Genomic DNA, 20,680 nt, shown 5'->3' with positions numbered 1-20,680 from the left:
AACATTGCAAAAACGTTACTGGATTCGCTTCATACAGAGGTAGATTACGATAATTTGCGGTTTTCTCGGTGCTCTTTTGAGCTGCCAGCACCTTTCCACCACAGGCTAACCAGTTGGTACGTTTATCATTGCCAGAAGTCTGTGATATTTCGAGTAATCCGTCTAAGGAGATGCCTACTGAACCAGCAATACGTGTCATTCGCCGGTCGGTTATCTTCACACTGACTTTACAGGTCTTCAAAGCTCCCTTCTTTAACTGTTAGAATTGGTCTTCATCAGTCAAAGCTTGACTAAGAGGCGACTAACAGTGATCGGGTTGACACATGTCAGCCTATCCAGTTGAGTAGATCGATGCTGATTCTGTTGATCGCTGGACTGTCTGGTCCAGTTATTTACAGACTGCCGCCATATAGCTGGAATATTGCTGGAGTTAACGACCAACCAACCAATCACCCCTTCGGATGTACTGCTTGTGCTGTTTTCGGTGACTCAGAGGATGGCTTTTGATGAGTTATTTTTGTGCACGTTAATATTTTTTTCCGTTGTCCAAAAGGTCACTGACTCCTGCTTTTGTCACTGACTGAAACATTTGCTCACCTGACTGGGTTTTTGTGTGGACGTACTTCTATAACGTCGTGTGTTTCATCTACCTGTAGAACTAATCTGTTAGCACTCTCATCTATTCCGTCATGTTGCGTGGGATTTTTTATTTACGATGTGTGTTGTAAGAGAACTGTTGCACAATATCAAGCGAGACATTATGTCTTTATGACTAACACATCACTGAATAGATGACAATTATTAGAAAAGAAGAAAAGACCTTTAATTTATCCTGTGTTCTTTGACGTTCGGGAAATAAACTGCTCATGCAGTAAAATAATTTGTTGTCAAGTAAGATGTTGAATCGATCACACTAATTGCACTGCAAGCACAAGCAGCGGAGAACATAAAAATATTTTAGATCAGAAGTTACTGTCACAACACAAAGTTAGACACCTTGGTCTTTAAAATGTTAAACTTTGAAAATTCGATACTCTTTAATAAATGAAAGCGTCTTAATAAATATAATGTGATTAAAGGAGAAGGTTTAAAACAAGCGCTCATTCGTCTTGTGAAGTTTCACGAGTCCTCTCTCTACACTCATCCTCCAGCTCTGACACAGGAAGGATGCAATTCATTTAGCAGTCATTATTTTCTGAGATCCAGGCGGTGGTATTGAAAACTACTTTTTTCCTACAATGTTTTGGCCTGCACTAAATGTCGGTTGGGAGGTGAGAAACACAGAAATAAAAAACGTGTCCTAATATGCGGTAGAACAATGTTTCCTGGGAGATGTCTTCTTGAGATCATTGTGTTTTTGCCATTCAGTGGTTGAGGCGTTTCCAAGTGGCTTTGTCAGAAGAGATAATCAACCAGTAATGTGTACCCTCCGTTTCGTTTGAAAGGAACTATCCCTCAATTCTACTCTTCTTTCAGAATGCTCTTGTGCTTATTGAGCAAACTGTTATGCTACCGTTGTCCCATCTACAACGATTTAATGATATCATTCTTTTAAGAAATAAGACACAGCCAGAAGATTGTAAATTCTAATTAGATGAATGTTTTAACTGGAGTATGCACATTGTCATAGCGCGTTGTGCCCTGGGAAATACGTATATGTATGTTTCTTTTAAGTAAAACAGTATTCGAACTAAAGATTTCTTGCATCTCATAATCTTTATCTCGGATGAGTCACGTATCTTGCTGGACATCCTCTCAAGTGATGGGATGTGTAAAGTGTGACACACAAACAAAATTAAAACAAATATTTATTCATATAACAAAAATAGACTTAAACAACATGTGAAAAAGTGCAGCATAACCAACAATAACATGACAGTAACAACGAACAACGACACTTTACAATGATGATACAGTTTTTACTTAACAGGCACATACTCCAAACAGACTTTCACATGGTATCTAAGTGCCGTATCACTGCCAGTGCCAGAAGTAGTGTTGACGGACGGTGACATTGTCCTTTAGATGAGTTGTGTGGCGTGGCTAAGCCTCCATTGCAGTGAAGGACCAGCATGAAGCTATCTGTAATCTTTATGTGTATCTCAACTCCAACTTGAACTAACGCGTGTGGACGAAAGGTGAAAAATGTAAGTAAAATGGAAAATTAAGAAGAAACAAAATCTCATTGCGTAACGTATTCCATGACGTGGTATAAAGCTGATGTTGGTTTCGTATGAGTGTGCGAGTGAGTGTTTGATTACATTGGAGCATACATTTCCACGTAGGCAAGGGAATTCAAGAGGGGAAAACTTTACGTCGGAATGAAAATTCGGTTTGGAAAGAGATGCAGGAAGTAGAAGATGGTGAACATATTTGAACGTGGGAAACACAGTCGAAGATGGGAAACACAATAAAGATGAGAAACACAGTCGGAGATGGGAAACACAATAAAGATGAGAAACACAGTCGGAGATGGGAAACAAAATTACAGATGATAAACAGTTGGTGATGGGAAACGCAGTCAAAGTTTGGGAAACACTGGTGGAAATTAGAAACAATTTGAGATGTACAGTGTTCCCAGAAATTAATGAGAAAATCTTTGTTTTTTTCTAATGATGTTAAGATTGGAAAAAGGGCTTTCACTATGCACTAAGCATACTAAATAAGGGAGACAACTCTTGAAGGCTTAGAAGGCAGCTCATTACGTCAAGAGTTATCTCCCTTGTCTGAGCAGACGGTTTCCTGTGTTGACATGGCACAATTTACAGCAAGAGAGAAAAGAAAGCTCATTCTAGATGATTTTGAAAGGGGTGAGGCTGATGCTAAAGTGTTAGCTTGTAGACATGGTATTCCTCTGTCTACAGTATACAGAACTTTGAAGAATATTCAAATAGGAACCGGGATAGAGCACAAAGCAGGGGCAGGTCGGCCTAGGAAATTCAGTGTTGTGGATCGCCGAAGACTTGGGCAGATTGTGAGTAGGGGCAAACTGAAAAGTGTTGAGAACATCAGAAATGAAATGATTAGCAGAGGAAGTCCTCAGGTATGCAATGAAACAGTTAGGCAAGAATTACAGAGATTTAATTGGGTGAAAAAACGTGGAATTCCCTCGCCGTTGATGAAAGATGCACAAAAGGAAAAACGTTTAAACTGGTGTCGGGCTCATGAAAATCAAGATTGGGATAATGTTTTCTTTTCGGATGAAAGTTCTGTTTGGCTTTTCCCTAATTGTGTGAAAATTTGGACCAAAGATACTGTCAAACCTATCTACCAGCGACCAAAACATAGCCCGAAGTTTCACATGTGGGGTGGCATATCGGCTTGCGGAGTGACGCCATTGTGTGTTTTCACGGGAAACTTGACAAAAGAAAGATACGTTGACATTCTAAATGGTCACCTTCTTCCAACAGCACAAACACTGTATGAAGATGATTGGATTTTCCAGCATGATAATGACCCAAAACACACTGCGCGCTACACAAAACAGTGGTTGTCGGGCGAAAATGTTCAAGTTTTAGACTGGCCCAGTTACAGTCCAGACCTAAACCCAATTGAGAATGTGTGGGGAGTCATGAAGGACAGAATAAACCAAAAGGGACTGAGAAATATTGAAGATATGAAGGCCGAGGTGGTCCAATATTGGGATACCCTGTCACACGATTACCAACAAACTTTGATGGGTAGTGTGCCTAGGCGTATTCAGGCATGCATTGCTGAGCGAGGAGGTCTAGACTGAGACTGTAAAAGGATGATGTTTTAACATGTTTATGTAAGTAAAACGCCAGAAGTTAATAAACGTAATGAGTTACATGACGCAACATGATTCTCAATAATTTCTGGGAATACTATAAAACACAGATGGAGATGGGCGACACAGTGGGAGATGGGCAACATGGAAAACAGTAGGGGCTGCCACACGAAACTCCAGTAACAGGTGCTATCGTAACGCTAGGACCACTTTTCGTTGAAGGGTTTTAAGTCAAAGGACGGAAGCTACAAAAGTTCGAGATTTCTTCATGAGATTGGACCCAGGACTTCGTCTCATAAAGGAATCTCAGCGATAGACGATTACTATTGGACGGTCATAGCACCCAACTCGCTCTGTGGAAGAGGACCCGTCCCATATGTCCACAGATGATGAAGCTACATAACTCAGGGAACAAGGAGACAGCAAAAGCATGGGTATCTGGTGTGGATGAGTTGCAGGTGACTGACAGCCTCGTATAAAGGTGCATTGTTGGCGAGGAATTTTACTAGAATAATATATTAACAATTATGGGCGTTACGCCTTCGTTTGTGGCAATGTCATAAGTGGAACATTGTACCAATGAGAGCTGCGGAAGAATTGATTACGGGGACTTACGTTACGTTTATGAAAATGGGATGTCAATGAGACTAACAAGTACAAATGTAAAAGTACCTGACAGCAATGGATTCGACATCAGACAGACAACTCAAATATAAGAAGGAGGCGGAGGACTGACAGAAGGGTGAATACACATACAGAGCTAATGGGAGACTGAATGTTGCCGCGGTATACAGTGTTGGAAATAGTTTCCAATTTTTGCTACTGTGATGTAGACACACAGACAAAGAAACACAAAGGACAAAATAAATCAATAGAAACGACAATATATCTGCCGCGCAATAGAATGTACACCCCAATGTTTGATGATGGCAAAAACGAAACAAACAAAAATTATGCATTTATACCGGCTATCGTCCTTTAATTGAGACAAATAGCTTGAAGGGTTTTTTGCGACTGTTTTCAGTCCTGTAAAGGTTTCGTAAGGGTTGTAATGTTTTGGTCAAGTACAGTCTCTCTCTCTCTCTCTCTCTCTCTCTCTCTCTCTCTCTCTCTCACACACACACACACACACACAAACACACACGCATACACACACATTTTGGGTGCGCTACCCAAACAACAAGCATCAACAACAAGCATTAAACTATCTCAGTCTCATATGGCCAGTCTTGATACAACCCGGTTATCCTTATAACATGGAATGGTGGGAGTCGGACACCAGCTGTACATCCAGAAGTGTTAACTGAATTATCTATATATTACATTTTTGATCTAATAAGACTTCCTGTCTTACTTCATGATGTGGAGTCAAAACGATCTGAAACTATGAATATTAGCAGGACGATGCTTCTTCACAGTAAGAGCAGGCCACACATGCAGGCACTTCAGACCCACGACTGGGGAGTATGGGAATTAGAATGAAAGCGAGAACAACGTGTATACGTCTTGTATTTTGTAGATCGGTAAGAGAATAACATTTTTAGCTCACGCCTGAAATACGCACCTGTGATGCTGTACAAGAAGAAATTGATGCAATAATTAATATAGAAAATAGAACGAGTAATCCACAGTGTTCCTTGGAAATGTTCAAAGTCACGGAAGTCGTCGAATTTAGCTAAATGAACGAATTTGGAGGTGAGGAACAGTTTACACCACGTGGAGAAATAGGGCACATTGAACACTATGAAACACAAGGACACTGCTAGGAGTATCAAGGTGAACTCCAGTCGTATGATACTCTCCTCCGTGATGATCTTACATGCTATTTGCCGCTTGTTCCTTCGAACTAGCTTCCTTACGATGAGCAGATTGAGGACTGTGATGATACAGAAGGGTACAAGAGTTATCATGACGGCGAAGATACTATCTAGGATAAACGACAGGTGTCTGTATTCCGGGTTTGTGGTACACATCCGTCCCCATTTCTCCACGTCGTTCACAATACTAAGTATTGGTTTAAAGATGTTCAGGACGAGAGACGCTATGACGAGTCCTCCTACAATACGTCTGGTGCTAGACAGTGTACAAACGTCCCGTCGACGTAACGGATGACATACGCCGATGTAGCGTTCCACGGTGAAGGCCACGACAAGCCAGGCAGAGAGGAATCTGGACGCGTAGTGGAAGTACATGATCATCTGACAAATGCCATTAACGTGCATAAACGTCACCCGCTTGTCTGGGTGTAATACGGGGATTCCCCTAATCAGCCATTCTATCATGACATAGAACAACAACGCTGTTAAATCTGACGTGGATAAAGCGGCGAGGTAGGTGCTGGCGGAAAGGGACCGCATGTTCTTCGATAAGAAGACGTTGAGAGACAATGAATTACCAATGATGCCCACGATCATGATAATAGGGGTAAAGTAGGCGTAAAACTGGCGTCCCATGGTCAAGATGGCGGGTTTGCTGGGATCTTGGTGGTCAAGCCAGTCGATGACGTCGTCGTATGTACAGTTGGAGGAGTTCGCCATCTCCACATTCGGACTTTCGGCCCAAATTTTCACCATGGCGACGATGTCTGTGCTGGTTAAACATCTTATGCTCGCGTTTCCCTAGAAACATATAGATAAAATAAGATTAGAATCAAGAACAACCACAGTAACCTCAAAACAAGAACTAAAGAAACCCCAACCCCTCCAAAATAATAACATAAAATTAGGAAAGAATATTATCCAACACGAAATAAACATCGTCCCCATGCACTGTAAAAAGTAATGTATAAACAAAAAGAAAAGAAAAAAAAGAACAAAAAATAGGCCTCCAGCAGCCCATGCTTGCCGTTAAAGGCGACTATGCTTGTCGTAAGAGGCGACTGATGGGATCGGGTCGTCAGGCCAACTGACTTGGTTGAAACATGTCATCGGTTCCTAATTGCGAAGATCGATGCTCATGCTGTTGCTAATGAAACGACAGACAGGTTACGTAACTGTCGCACGCGCACTGCGGCAAACCACAATGACGTCATATGAGGAAGGATTTTCAGTTGGTTGTATACAAAATGTGCAAGCAGGGACCATAAAATAGAACTATGGTTGAAGTGACAGTAATGATTTAAGTTCTTCTGTACTACTATCTGTCGCGATGCAAGTTAAAGGTAGCCTGCCAAATGATATAAGTCACGTGATCCATTCCGGAAGTTTAATGTCTGCAGACAGCATGAGTTCGACGCGATGTCATGTTTTGGGGGCATTTAAAATTTTAAAAAGAAAATGCAACTGGCAAAATAGAGACTTTTTGTCATCTAACTTACCACCTGAAGCTCCACATGCTACATGATTACGTCCTAGACAACCTGACAAATGGTAACCTGCGTTCCACCTTCCATGTATTATCGGTACACTTATATGTTAGGATGATTCACTGCTATTACTATTGACTGTTGATTTATTGATATACGTACATGGAAATATTTTGCTTTCACTTAATTTTTACGGTTTGCTTGTTTGATCCAGTTTCCTGGACGTCTCGCTATCCGGAGGATATTCGAGTGAAACCAACACGTCCGGAAAAACGGGGTTCTACTGTAGTAATATATTGACACTCACCTCGCCTCAAACTGAAATTGTTATGTCATAAGCAATGTCATGCAAAATCCTATTGTCCAACAATCAAATACATATTTGACTACCAGTACAAGGTAATTAAATCTTTTTAACTCAATGAAAACAAACCTAAATAGCATTTATTCTCAGACTGACGGATGTTCCCGCTTCCACTTTTTGAAAATCGTGGTGTCACCGCCTAAAGTCAGTTTGAGAATCAGTTAGAAATGCATAGTTTGCTTTCAACGAGTTAGAAAATCAAAACTACTTTCTACTCATAGTTAAATATGTTTTTGAATCATTGCCATTTTACTTGACACAGCTTGGAACAGAACGGTTAATAATCATTATGACAACACGCGATTTTGACTGAATCATCTATAAAAACAAGTTCGGGAGCTCGGCAAAGCAGGTGACAAATAAGATCAAAAGACAGAAGATTGTGAAAACATAAAGCTTTCATTTTTCACAAGAATTGTCATGATTGTATGTTTAAACCACAGGCGCCCACCGCGGGTCCAAAAACCGATAAACTAAATCCCGGTTTACTAATGAGTATCCAACCCCCTTACTATATAACCTGTAAAGGTGCATCACCAAATCACGGTGATCGAAAACCGGACAATTACGTACTCGTCATTGGATATATCGTATTTTAAAAGCATCAAAAGCTTCTGTCCACATTTCCAATGTGTGTGTGGGGCATATAACAGGCCTTTCGAGGGTATGCACTTGTTTTTGTTATTTTATTCAATCGCCAAGAGACCGAGTTGCTGTGCCGGAAGTATACGAAACTAGGTCGTCAGGGACGGGCTTAACGACCTCCGGTAATCTGATTGGTTAATGATTCAAACTACAACTTCACGTGTTGCACTGCTGAAAAAAGTTGAGAGGAAGTTATGGTGTGTACTTTGTTAGGCCGAAACAGGCTATAAGCTAATTCCAGATTTAACGTATGTTATATTTGGGATTACACTTTGTTAGAAAAGTACAAATTCTAGTACTCTTTCGCTTGAGTCCTATTCGGGATTCGAACCCGCACCATCAGAGTCAGGCACCTAATCGTCAGCACTTAACTCACCCGCCTAACCCCCTCAGCCACAGTGACTTCCACAGAATGTGTAAGAAAAGTTTATATTTAAATAATATTAAGGGCTCGCCCAATCCTGAAACTTGAAATGAACGTGGTCCAAGTGCATTAGCTGTCGGTTGTGGTTATATCTGTGATATTGATCATGATATGATGACATCGTTTTTTCATCAAACAAGGAAGAACTTGCGGAATCATGCAGGCGAAAAGACAACAGTGAACACCTGACGCATTTGCCCTGAACTATTATTGTCTAGGTACACGGACGCTTGCGTATAGTTTGTTACATTATACACTGGGCTAGTTCGACGTGAATTCTTAATTAAGGAATAATTGAACGAAACTGATGTGACATTCATATCTATACAATTCCAGCACCAGGAAAATGGTTCATGACTGTATGATTCTTCAGTTCCATTCAACATGGAGCTACCATGCGCATGACATTATTATTATTATCATGTTTTACAGATTAGAAATGAAATGCAGCAGAGAGGGTTCAAGTGATCCTGGCACAGTCAGGCCGGTAAGGCTCATCATCAGCTCAGGGCCCTCGCCCCCTCTACACGCAGCCCAGACAGCGAATGGGACTTCTCCCAGGAAACACTGCCTCGTCGAACCCACCAAGAACTTTGCGGAGAATATGGAGGCTCCCCAACACTGCAGCCTTCTGCATTACCCAGATTGTCAGAAGGGCTGTGCTCCCGGTGGAGAACCCGGGCACTCTCCTGACTTGCGCCAAGAGATCAGGAGGTACCAAACCAAGGGCACCGAGAACAATGGGGAGCCTGACGACAGTGTATTTGGGATACAGGCGAGACATTTCAAAGGCGAGGTCCGCATATTTATCATGCTTTTCATGAATCTTGCCAGTCACATTGCTGTCAAAAGGGACAGAAGATTCTATGATATAAATAATTTCATTAGTTTTATCAAAAAGCACAAGATCAGGTTTGTTGGCTGGAATTCGTCTCAGGCCGGATATTGGCCTATTCCAAAGAAGTTTGAAAGCATCATTTTCCAGGACGCCCTGGACATGTTCAGGGTCGTACCCTGGATGGACCTCGGGGTCAAAGCCACAGGCATGGCGGAGACGATAGTAAAAGCAGCGAGCCATGCCATCATGTCTTTTAAGATATGCTGTTTGTGCCTGCATGTACACTGCATGTATACTCGGTGCAGTGGCTTCTCAGATAGCTTCTCCACAAAGGACCGACTCTGAGCAGACTTGGTGAAGGACTTCACCTGGTTTACTCCCATCACTGTACCGTCCAGTAGTACATCGCCATCAACAAAATCAACTTCAAATTTCAGATTGTGTCCAACAACCTTGGCACGCTTAAAATAGCTGTGGAATTCCTTGCTTTCATCGTGAGTCTTGACGTGCATCACCAGAGGATCATCCGATAAATAGATATGTGCAAAAGTGCACAAAAGAATTCTATCATGAAGAGCTTCCACATTAATCAAACCCCGACCTCCAGAATTGATTGGCATGTATAAACGATTAAGAGAGGAACGAGGGTGGTGTGCTCTGTTATCAGACATGATCCTTCTGGTCAGGCGGTCAAGACTCTGGATGTCTTGTTTTGTCCAATCAACTACTTCAAAGGAATAGGAGAGGACTGGCACAGCAAAGGTATTAGTGGCTTTAATCTTGTTTCGAGCATTTAGCTCGGAGCTCCAGATTTTCTTTAAACGAGATTACACCTCCCTGTACTCCATATTACCATAACTGATATGAATGTTGTAATTACCATGTTCTATGTAACTTATCAGCCATTCACGAGAGCTGTCATGTTATGTCTTCTTCTGACGGAGCCACTGCATACGCATCCTGATGCAGGCATGTTACAAACACCTGTGGCATGGCCCTGTTGTATTTAACTGTGATGTGATCATGTTATATTTACCTGTGACATGGCTATGCTATATATACCTGTGACACCTGTGACGTGGTCATGTTATGTTTACCTGTGACATGATCATGTTATGTTTACCTGTGACATGGTCATGTAATATTTACCAGTGACATGGTCATGTAATATTTACCTGTGACATGGTCATGTAATATTTATGTGCGGCATGTCTGTGCTATATTTACTTGTGACATGGTCATGCAATATTTACCTGTGGCAAGGTGCTGGAGAGACCAGGGAGAGAAGCCTGGATGCCGAGGTCAACTGCCAGTTCTTCCTCCATGGTGGCAGCAGAAGACTACTGCTGACTGCAGGTTTACATGTCTACAACAGACAGAAAGGGAAGTGGTATTGTACAGTGTTTACCCTGACATGGGACTGTGAATACTGAACTGGGTGTTCACTATGTGTAGGAGAAAGTCCTCAATCCGTCGATTAGTTTCGTAAGGCTCGTTCGAGGCCGTTAGGTATCAGTTCTTAAGTACGGCAATATGTTTGTAGACACATGTCTGCTTTTTATGCCACAGTTAGCTGGAAACCTTAATATGAATACCAAGATTTACGGTTAAATGACTAATATCTCTATCGTGTATTAACAACATTGTTTGAAGCTCACATATAATGTCTGTTTCTGAACAAATGACATGATATACCTCTACACAATTAAAAAGAAGATTCTCTAACAACACTGATGTTCCTTTCAGCGAACGTCCGAAGACAGGCCAGAAATGTAGATGACATCGTTCAAAGGAAAAGAATTCAGACAGCAACAGCGAGCATCTGTCGACACTGGGTGAACCGCCTCCGGAGAAGAGATTCCTTAAAGACGCCCATACCTCCGTTCAGTTGTAATTCTTGAATCAGTTAAAAACCTGACACCTTAGTTTGTTATCTTTTCTGGAATTGTTTGTGACAAGGTACACCGATGGACAGTTATTATCAAAAATGTTTATTTGGTTACAGTCCTTTCTCGTACATGTGTTGTCCACGATCTTAACGATTCATCGGGTTAGTTTTGTCGCAAATGGATTGTACTAGGTATTCTGCGTAGCTTTCTAGTCACGTGATGGAAATGGGAGGAGGTGGTGGTGGGTGTATTTCAAAGTCTGCAAGCACGTAGAACTAATCAAGACTTTTCGTACATTATCTGAATAACCTAGACAAGTGACTACTATTTGAGGTCTCAAATAGTTAAGAATATTCAAGGAACTTTGTTTTAACCAGTGTTAGCATTACCCTAGGAACAAGCCAGAAAGACAAGATGACACTCCGTGTGTGAGAGGTTGGGAGGGGTTTGGTTTTGGTATGGAGGAAAGCGGGGTGGGTGACCATCAAATCTGGGCAGACAGCGTAACATGTGGTCTACTATCACATTTACCAACCTCCTTTACATGCATTTACTTATATGACCCACGGCGGTGTTGGAATTTATGGAAGTTGCATATCTAGTTAATCCGTAACAGTCAGTTTGGTAACTTTGAGTTTCTTTGAATACTGGCATTTTCATTTGTGATTTTTTGGTATAGCAAAGGAAAACAATGTTTGACATATTTACATTTATATGAGCTTCTGATAAAGCCAATAGTTCAAGTCATTCGTATAAAAACGAACAGGAATAGAGCTTTGCTTCAGAACAAAGGCTGCATAAATCGCATGTTTATGTATTTATACAAGGAAGTTTCAAAACGTTGTACACAAAAATAAATACAAAAATCAAACAAAATAACCTCAACACCAAGTAAGACACGAAACGTCACAAAAGGAAAAAATACATACATAAAAAAGGAATAAACTAGACTCAACAACAACAGCAACAACAAAAAAAAAACCCCAAACAAACGAAAAACCCAAAACAACACCCCCACACAAACACGCACGGTCACACAGACACACAGATGTGTGTGTGTTTGTGTGTGTTTGTGTGTGTGTGCGTGTGTGTGCGTGCGTGCGTGCGTGCGTGCGTGTGTGTATGGTGTAACAACAACTGTATGAAGCTGTAGTGAACATATGAGCAGTGTGACTCCCTCAGTATCATGCACTAACTGTTCCCATCATACTAACTACTAAGCTGAAGCAAGCAAGAGTCTCAACTATATCCGCTATCAAAGAGCTGTATATAATACCCCTTCATGGAATGCAACCTAACCTATGTGACCACATGTGCATACTGAACTCCACATCAAACAGCCAGTACCTTAAACTTATAATACCATGTGATTACATGTCATTTTGAATGAACTGTATTGATAAGACGGCTGACAAGATGACGGCACAACATCCTGGTGGAGACAAGATTATCTAAATGTTGTGTAAGGAGGGATGCATTATTCATCACCAGTCAGTTCTTGTAATGCGGACTGGTTTCAGCTGTCTTGCGATGTGAATATCTAGCTTTTCATGATGCTTTAGTTACGGTGCTACATGTACACTAACACAATTAGGGTAATTTTATTGCATATGTACATGCAATTATTAAGTACGTCAACAAATACTTGACCTCTACTTTTATATTGTCATGCAAAGTCTAGTTATGACGACACCAACATGAACTGTACTCAGTACAACATGGTTATCACAACCAGTAATTACAAGACACTACTTTCTCATATATCATAAATATCAAAAAATAATTTCCTAATAGGGAATAGAGTTTCTAGTGACAGTATTACTTAGTAATATACTGAACAGCAAAAGAAACGCAAGTGTCGAAAAAAATTCGCATAAAAGTAAGCGTTGATGTATTTGTCTCCTATCTAAAAAATCGACAAAAACAGAGTTGCGTCTCTTTTGCTGTTCACTATAGTTTTAGTACATTTATAAATACATTTATGACTAGAACAAGTTCAGAAGGTAGTGAGGTATAACAGCAGATGTTATTCCCACCAGCGATTTTGACGGGCTCCATGTTACAACACGGAATATATTTTGAAGTTTTTGACTATTTGTGTGCAATACCGCCACAATTTGTTAACTTCATTTACTCTAGAGACATACTGGATATCAATTTCCCAGTGGCGACCGGAACGATATGACGTTGACGACCACGTACACCTGTCATTTTGCAGACAAGGGTGGTGGGGGTGTAGGTCTGGGCTCCATGCTGACCACGGCCTTCCGTGGATGGTGTGCAACTGGAAGTCAGCACTGACGTCGATGTGAATCGGTACTCGTCTGAAAACATGACATATGACCAGAGACGGTAACTCCAGTACTCTATTGATATCTTAGCAACATGGCGGCTGATTATTTGTGATTATTTTTGGATTTGTCTGTACCTGTTTCACATGCACTTGTCACTGAGTGTGAAACAACTATTCCTGCGAGTTTATCGCATGCCAAAGGCATAATAGAGGTCACCATGCGCAGCAGATATCGTGACCCTTCCTTTGTTTTTGTAATTCGTTAAAAATCGTGTCTAAATCTTTAGTATATATCATAACTATGGAATACTGTAATGGACATTTTCGCGTTTCCAAAGGTCGAGAATGCGGGATCGCGAGAATGTCCCTCACAGTATTCCATACATAACAGACGTATCCTGTAATAAAGCAGACATGACACACCTGAAGATAACAATACACCTTTGGTTAACCAACATAAATCTATCATAACATCAGCTTGTTAATGCAATATGTAAATTATACACTCAACTCTAATAAAACATGCTGTCTAAACTTCGTATTCACCATGAAATTACAGCATTTGTTTGCCTCTTTTTTCGTAAATATGCCAAACAGGAATACAATATAAAACACGGTATATTTCAGTGAGGAAAGGTTGGTGGCAGATGCGTCATCACAGGTTAGTGTTGTTGTGGGATGTAAATAGGTGAATTTTGAAACGAGTTTGTGTTTATGGGTTTATGAGATAGTGAGTATGGGTTTATGCCACTTTTTAACAATATTCAAGTAATATCATGATCGGGGACACCAGAAATGGGCTTTGCATCCATGTGGGGAAGCGAACACTTTACCCACTAGGCTACTCCACGGCCCCAAGAAAGTGAAAAGATGAGTGTGAATAGTGACTCTGGGGACCATAGGATATCATAAGGTCGCCCTGAGAGTAGTGAACATCCTAAGGTAAACTTTAGAGTACGTATCTACTACGTATCTGTGGGGAGCCAGAGAGTGGGGTCACGTAGTCCTCTTAGCGTGTGAGAGGAATCTGAAAGTATACTTACGTAGTCCTCTTAACATCCGTGGTGAACCAGAAAGTGGGGTCACGTAGTTCTCTTAGCGTCCGAGGTGAATCTGAAAGTATGCTTACGTAGTCCTCTTAGCATCCGAGGTGAACGTGGAAGTATGTTTACGTAGTCCTCTTACCATCCGAGGAGAACATGAAAGTACGTTTACGTAGTTCTCTTAGTATCCAAAGTGAACCTCAGAATATGTTCACATAGTCCTCTCAGCATGTATTATGTTCAAGTAGTCCTCTTAAGATCCATCAGATAGTATGTTCTCGTAGACCTCTTAACACCCGAGGTGGACACTGAAGTATCCTTACGTAGTCCTCTTAGCTTACGAAGTGAACCTGAGAGTGTGTTTACGTAGTCCTCTTAACATCCGAACTAAACCTTTAAGTACGTTTACGTAGTTTTTATTGCATCCGGGACGAAAATGAGAGTATGTTTACGTGTTCCTCTTAACTCTTTAAGTGCATCTTAAAGTATGTTTACATAGTTCTCTCAGCACAGAGTATGTTCACGTAGTTCTCTTAAAATCCGAAGTGAATCAGAAAGAATCTTCTCGTAGACCTCTTAACATCCGAGGTGAACATTACATATTCCTCGTAGCATCCGACGTGCATGCTCGGATAGACATCGCAGTATCTAAACTGAACTTGGGAGCATGTAAATGTAGTCCTTTAAGTATCCGAGATGAACCTGAAAGTATGTCCACGACGTTCAGAGGTGAACCAGATTATGTTCAAGTGGTCCTCCTAGCCATACAGGGACGGTGGTGTGGCCTAGTGGTGAAAGCGTTCACTCACCATGCTGAAGACTCGGGTTCGATTCCCCACATGGGTATAATGTGTCAAGTCCATTTCTGGTGTGCCCCGGCGTGACGGAATGTCGCTAAGAGCGGCGTAAAACCAAACTCACTCACATTCAAAGTAGGTGGACATGGAAGTGTCACGAAGTCCTCTTGGTATCCCAGGTGAACCATGTGAGTATCGTCACGTAGACGTGTGAGTATCCGTAGGTCATCCCGAGAGCATCTTTAGTTGAATCTGAGATCATCAGACGAGCAGCCGCTGAGCTTCCTCAAGTCAGCTACAGCCTGTGTCCCAATGGACCTGTAAGTATCCTGAGGACAACCTTGGACCAGGGAAAGGCTACTCGAATATTATCCTACCGAGCAATTCCAAAGGTTTCCGGTTACAGAAGACCACCACTCAGGCAAAACCTACAAACATGTGTATGACACGGGGAGATCATTGGAGACGAAGTTTGATGCAAACTCACTTCCGGTGCAGACGTACTGCCTCATTACTTTACAGACAACACTTCCCTCTTCTTCTTTCATTAAGGCCCGTTTTTGAGACAGAAATAGTTTGAACAATGTCGAAATAAACACTTGGGTCACAGGACCATTTGACACTGACAATACTTTGAAGCTGTCTTACAGATAGTGCCGTAAAGAACGGTAATAGATGAAGTTCCATTAGTGCATTGATCGAACATTAGAATGTTGTTTAACGGTTAGGAGCTGGTGCTGCGAATTACGGATGTTGTGATGAGAACCCGGAGATCTCGATAGATGACTTTACCTTACCCTGTGATTATATGGGGACCAGATACACCAGGGAGTCTTTACAAGGACATGGCCGTGATTATAGAACAGGAGAACTGTGTCTCCAGAATAATTTAGCTTGCATGCAGCGATACATAATTTGCTACATTACCCATAGTGTACACACAGAGATTATCCACTCAAAGGTAGAGCGTGGAGACTGAATTGGTTAATACACGTGGTTCGGTGCCATAGAAGATTCGTGTCTGGTTGTTCTGATTCTCTCATTTCATTTGAAAAGAAAGGTGACTAAAGATATACCATCTTCTGTTCTCTTATTTCAAATACACTTTGATAAGAAAAGTTGACTCCAGAATGACCAAACCTGTGCCTTATAGTAAGTGTCAAACAACCCTTTCACTACATAGTTTGATGACTAAAGAGATTTAGTTTATCATCATGTATAAATATCACATTTTACTTATTTTCTGAACATAAAGTTTTCAGCAAGGGATCTTCGCATCAGATATGTGTTCAGCCCTAGGGGAGTGGGAGGCATTTCCTCTGCCTGAGTGAAATAGGAAACCATGAATGAAACATTCCCCCACTCATAGGCCTGTTTCTAAACGTACCACCTCTGACCACTTGACGGACACAGAGGGAAATTCAAATCTGGATTTGAAAATGAGAGACATATTTTCAAAATGTACGTTTTGTAGACTCTCTGCATCCATACTCTTTACTGTGAGTCTTCATAACATACTTTGTTATGCTATGACTTAATATCAGCCTGAACCGGTAAGTCAATTTTGGGATATTTCACGGAATGTACTAGTATGCTGCATTGATTTATGTCAAACGACAGTTGACACAATGAGGCCACGCGCCATCTGTGTATAGGTCTGGACCCCGGCCTTTTTGTTTAAGTTTGCTATTTAGCATTTGCTCTAACATGTACATTTAACTACACACTAAATCACCTTCAACGCCAAAATGTAAAGCTCTTACCAAAGCTTTGTTACGCTATACGTCTCATTAAAAAATAAGCTAGATGGCATGGGAAACCTACATAGTATCAGAAGTTTTGGGTATGTATGTGTAATGTCGAGACACTGGAGTCCTTTAGAACAATACACGTAACGATGAATGACTGACAATAAAACAAAACATAATCGAACACTTGGACTTTGTGCGTAGGATACTGGTCAAGAGGTGCATGTCTAAGTACCATTTACTCGCTGTTTGGTTACGTAGTTTCATGGGATCATCTCCCTGTTCGTTTAATGCCCCATTAAGCTGCTTATTGAAACACAAAGACCCTGTTGTCCAATTACAGACACTGATATGATTTACATCTGAATTTAACATCAGATCCCACCGATGTACATTGTCAGTCATATTGCCTGCTGCACTCAAGTACGAATCAGTATCACCTGTTAGTGCGACAAATCTCACTGAATGTCAGATATCCGAGTGCTTCCACACACATTGTCAATCATATTGACTCTTACACGCAAATTCCAATCAACATGATATAACCTGTCAATGCGACACATCTGCTTTATCAATGGACACCAGCTATCAGATGTATTCCATGCACATTGTCAGTCATATTACCTCTAGCACGAATCAACACGATATAACCTGTTCGTGCCACAAATCTGCCTAATCATTGAAGCAGGCTGTTTATTTCGCTTCAGCAAATATCATTGACATACAATGTCAAATGGGTTTGGCAAAAGACTGCTTTGCTCTGAGTTGATAATCTGATCAAGGGCAGAAACCTTTGTATGGAGCAACAGCTGAAAAACTGTATTGGTCTGATCCCAGCTATACTGATGTGGCGTGCATAGCATTCTTCAACGTGAAGACATTTGTTAGTTATGGAGGAGGAATTAATGGTAAACTAGCAGCATTCCAAACCATTTTCTGACATCAGATTCTGACAAGAACAAACAAGTCCATATTCAGTACCTCCCTCCATGAACTTTGACAGTACAGAACCTTAATAAGTTCCCAGGGGAATGCTTATTAGTATCCATCAGACCAAACGCTACAGCAGCATCTGAGGACGGAGGCATGTAGTTTGATGACCTTGAGGAGGAACACACAGGGATGGTTGTGATCATACTCATTTTGAAAAGGAAGTCTCTTGTAACTGACAACCATAAATGCGAACATTTAACATTTTTGTCTGGGACTACGAGTCCACTTTGTTTAAAAAGTAATCATCTTGCACAGGTGAATAGCATAACTATGATCCATTGTATCATAATTTCCTCTTTCACCCGTTACTGTCATACATTATCCAAACAAACCAAACACCAATATAAACCCTGCGCATTACGGATAGGTCAACTAAATGTAGCAATTGTCCATTAATGCAACCGTGTTTTATAAATAATACTAATCCCATAATCCTCTTCATGATGAGCCAGAAACCGTACACTCCCCACAACTGATATCCATAAACAACACTCTCCCTGTGTTTATCCCTTCTCAGTGCTGTTCAAGGGCTTGATGCAAATCTCAGCGGTTACTGAGGTGTTCATCAACGCAACTATGTTTTGACAATAACATAACACGTAACTGAAACAAAGTCTCAAATGTCAACGAAACGTTCTAAATAGCCGACATCCAACGGCCAGGTCGACTACGATTATTCCTGTTGTTGTTGAGTTCATTAAGAACAGCGATTGTCCAGCGGGCACTGAGATCGATACCAGGAAATACCACGTGTCGATTAGGGGAAAGTGAAAGGTATGTGCACACACATACACAGGCGGACACACATACACGCACACAGCCATACCAGCACGCACAGACCCCACAAACAGAGACATAAACGAGCGCAAACAGACACTCACGAGCATGTACACGCACCCACACGGACACAGACAGACACACACACACACGAACGCATACATAACCATTCTAGAACAGACACAAGCTACATCTCATCTACGTTTTGATGCTGTAACAAATAGTGAAAGTCTGTGACAGATGTATGCTATTATATACAATATCGTCATGGGATATGGACTGATTCAAGTCCATGTTTATAACCACGCGTTGGTCTAGCGTTTTCATGCAGCCACTAATCCAAAGTAGATGTGTAGAGCTAGAATCGCCCACATAGGACACGTGTGATGTATAATATAATAACCCATCTACCAGAGTCTTCGACTCGCTGTATTAACGCGCTACGTATATATACCACACAAACAATCTTTATCGACTCTAGCCACGGCTGGCTTCTGATCTTTATATAATTGTTTGATCGGCCTTAATACAGTTATAACACGGCAAGGGTGTTTCTCGGACGTTCCTATCAACGAACCCTTTCAAAAATATATACTAATGTGGTTATATAACATAACAGTAGAAATTTTGAGGGTTGCTAGTGACATCAAATAGATTCCAATTTGATATATGTGCAAAAATGCTGCGAAACAAACAGAATATCTTTCAAACGTATTTTGCGTAATGTAAGGTAAACGTTTTATCTACTTGTAAACAGGAGAACCAACATAACAGTGTTTGGATACGTAGTATCTTCTCTTGTGATGGACATGACAGCAGAACATGAACCTTATCTCGATAATCATACATACTATGGATAATCTGGATCAGTCTTTGACTGGGCAATTTGATTATCTTCCCTAAGCTTAGCATATATGGTACGTTCCATCATAATTAAAGTGAAACGGGTTTAATGTATTTTTACCAATGGCCTAATATAATATTCGCCAGCATGTAACATCATGATAAGAACATCGTTGCAGCTTCATGGAAGTTTGGCATACTGTAATGTATGCAACATCACACCGTGTATTTCTATTTCATCAGTGTTGGAGTTATACATCTCCCAGGCATGAACATATATACTCCATTGAACACATTAATGTTAAACAGACTGAAACTGAACATCGACCATGCATGACACCTTATTAATAATTTCATGCTATGGTTTACAATATCTGAATATGATGAAGACTATCACATGCTCCAAGCATCTACACTCGTGACGAAACAAGATATTCACACGTTCGAACTACTCATGAAATGAAATGGAATCCACCGTAATTGTTTCTGTAAGTTTGAAAGATAGCCTACCTGGCCTGAAGATCAGATGGTTACGACCAGACACTGTGATATGCTTCCGCCAACTAGCGAGGATGTATCGCAGTGACAGATGACAGGTGTGACGGTCGATCAATAGAGACGCTATGGCGTAGACTCCCCCCTGACATACCAGCTTAAGCTGAACGCATTGGATTGGACAGCACATCCCCAATAAGGACATGTTCGTGGTACTACATGTCTATAAATAATGGTACTTCGGAACCGCACAAGTATACCATCTCCAGAGACATGTATATTATACATAGAAGAGAAGAATAGTTGGATACGTTTGGTTTGGTGTCTGTAGTTGTGTTCGCTGGGCGGACAGACGACCCTTGGAACTTACATATGAATATAGCTCTATGAAAAATGATTAATAGACTTTATCGGTATTGGATGGTTAGACTAGCGACCGAACCTGTTTCAAGTCACTCCAAGTTTGGCAATGTCACTTC

General features: G+C 41.1%; 1 protein-coding gene across 1 annotated transcript; it reads right to left on the bottom strand.

Annotated features, from left to right (window-relative positions):
• Positions 1-1,795: 1,795 nt before the first annotated feature.
• Positions 1,796-20,277, bottom strand: LOC137277563 (cysteinyl leukotriene receptor 2-like). Its single transcript, XM_067809355.1, has 3 exons — positions 20,217-20,277; positions 10,577-10,689; positions 1,796-6,366 (listed from the first exon to the last, which is right to left on the bottom strand). The coding sequence occupies exons 2-3, from the start codon at positions 10,646-10,648 to the stop codon at positions 5,194-5,196; spliced, it is 1,245 nt and encodes a 414-aa protein (XP_067665456.1). The 5' UTR covers positions 10,649-10,689; positions 20,217-20,277; the 3' UTR covers positions 1,796-5,193.
• Positions 20,278-20,680: the final 403 nt, after the last annotated feature.

Source organism: Haliotis asinina, chromosome 3 (assembly GCF_037392515.1).
Source record: "Haliotis asinina isolate JCU_RB_2024 chromosome 3, JCU_Hal_asi_v2, whole genome shotgun sequence".
Lineage (NCBI taxonomy): Eukaryota > Metazoa > Mollusca > Gastropoda > Lepetellida > Haliotidae > Haliotis > Haliotis asinina.
This window is presented reverse-complemented; position numbering and strand designations above follow the sequence as displayed.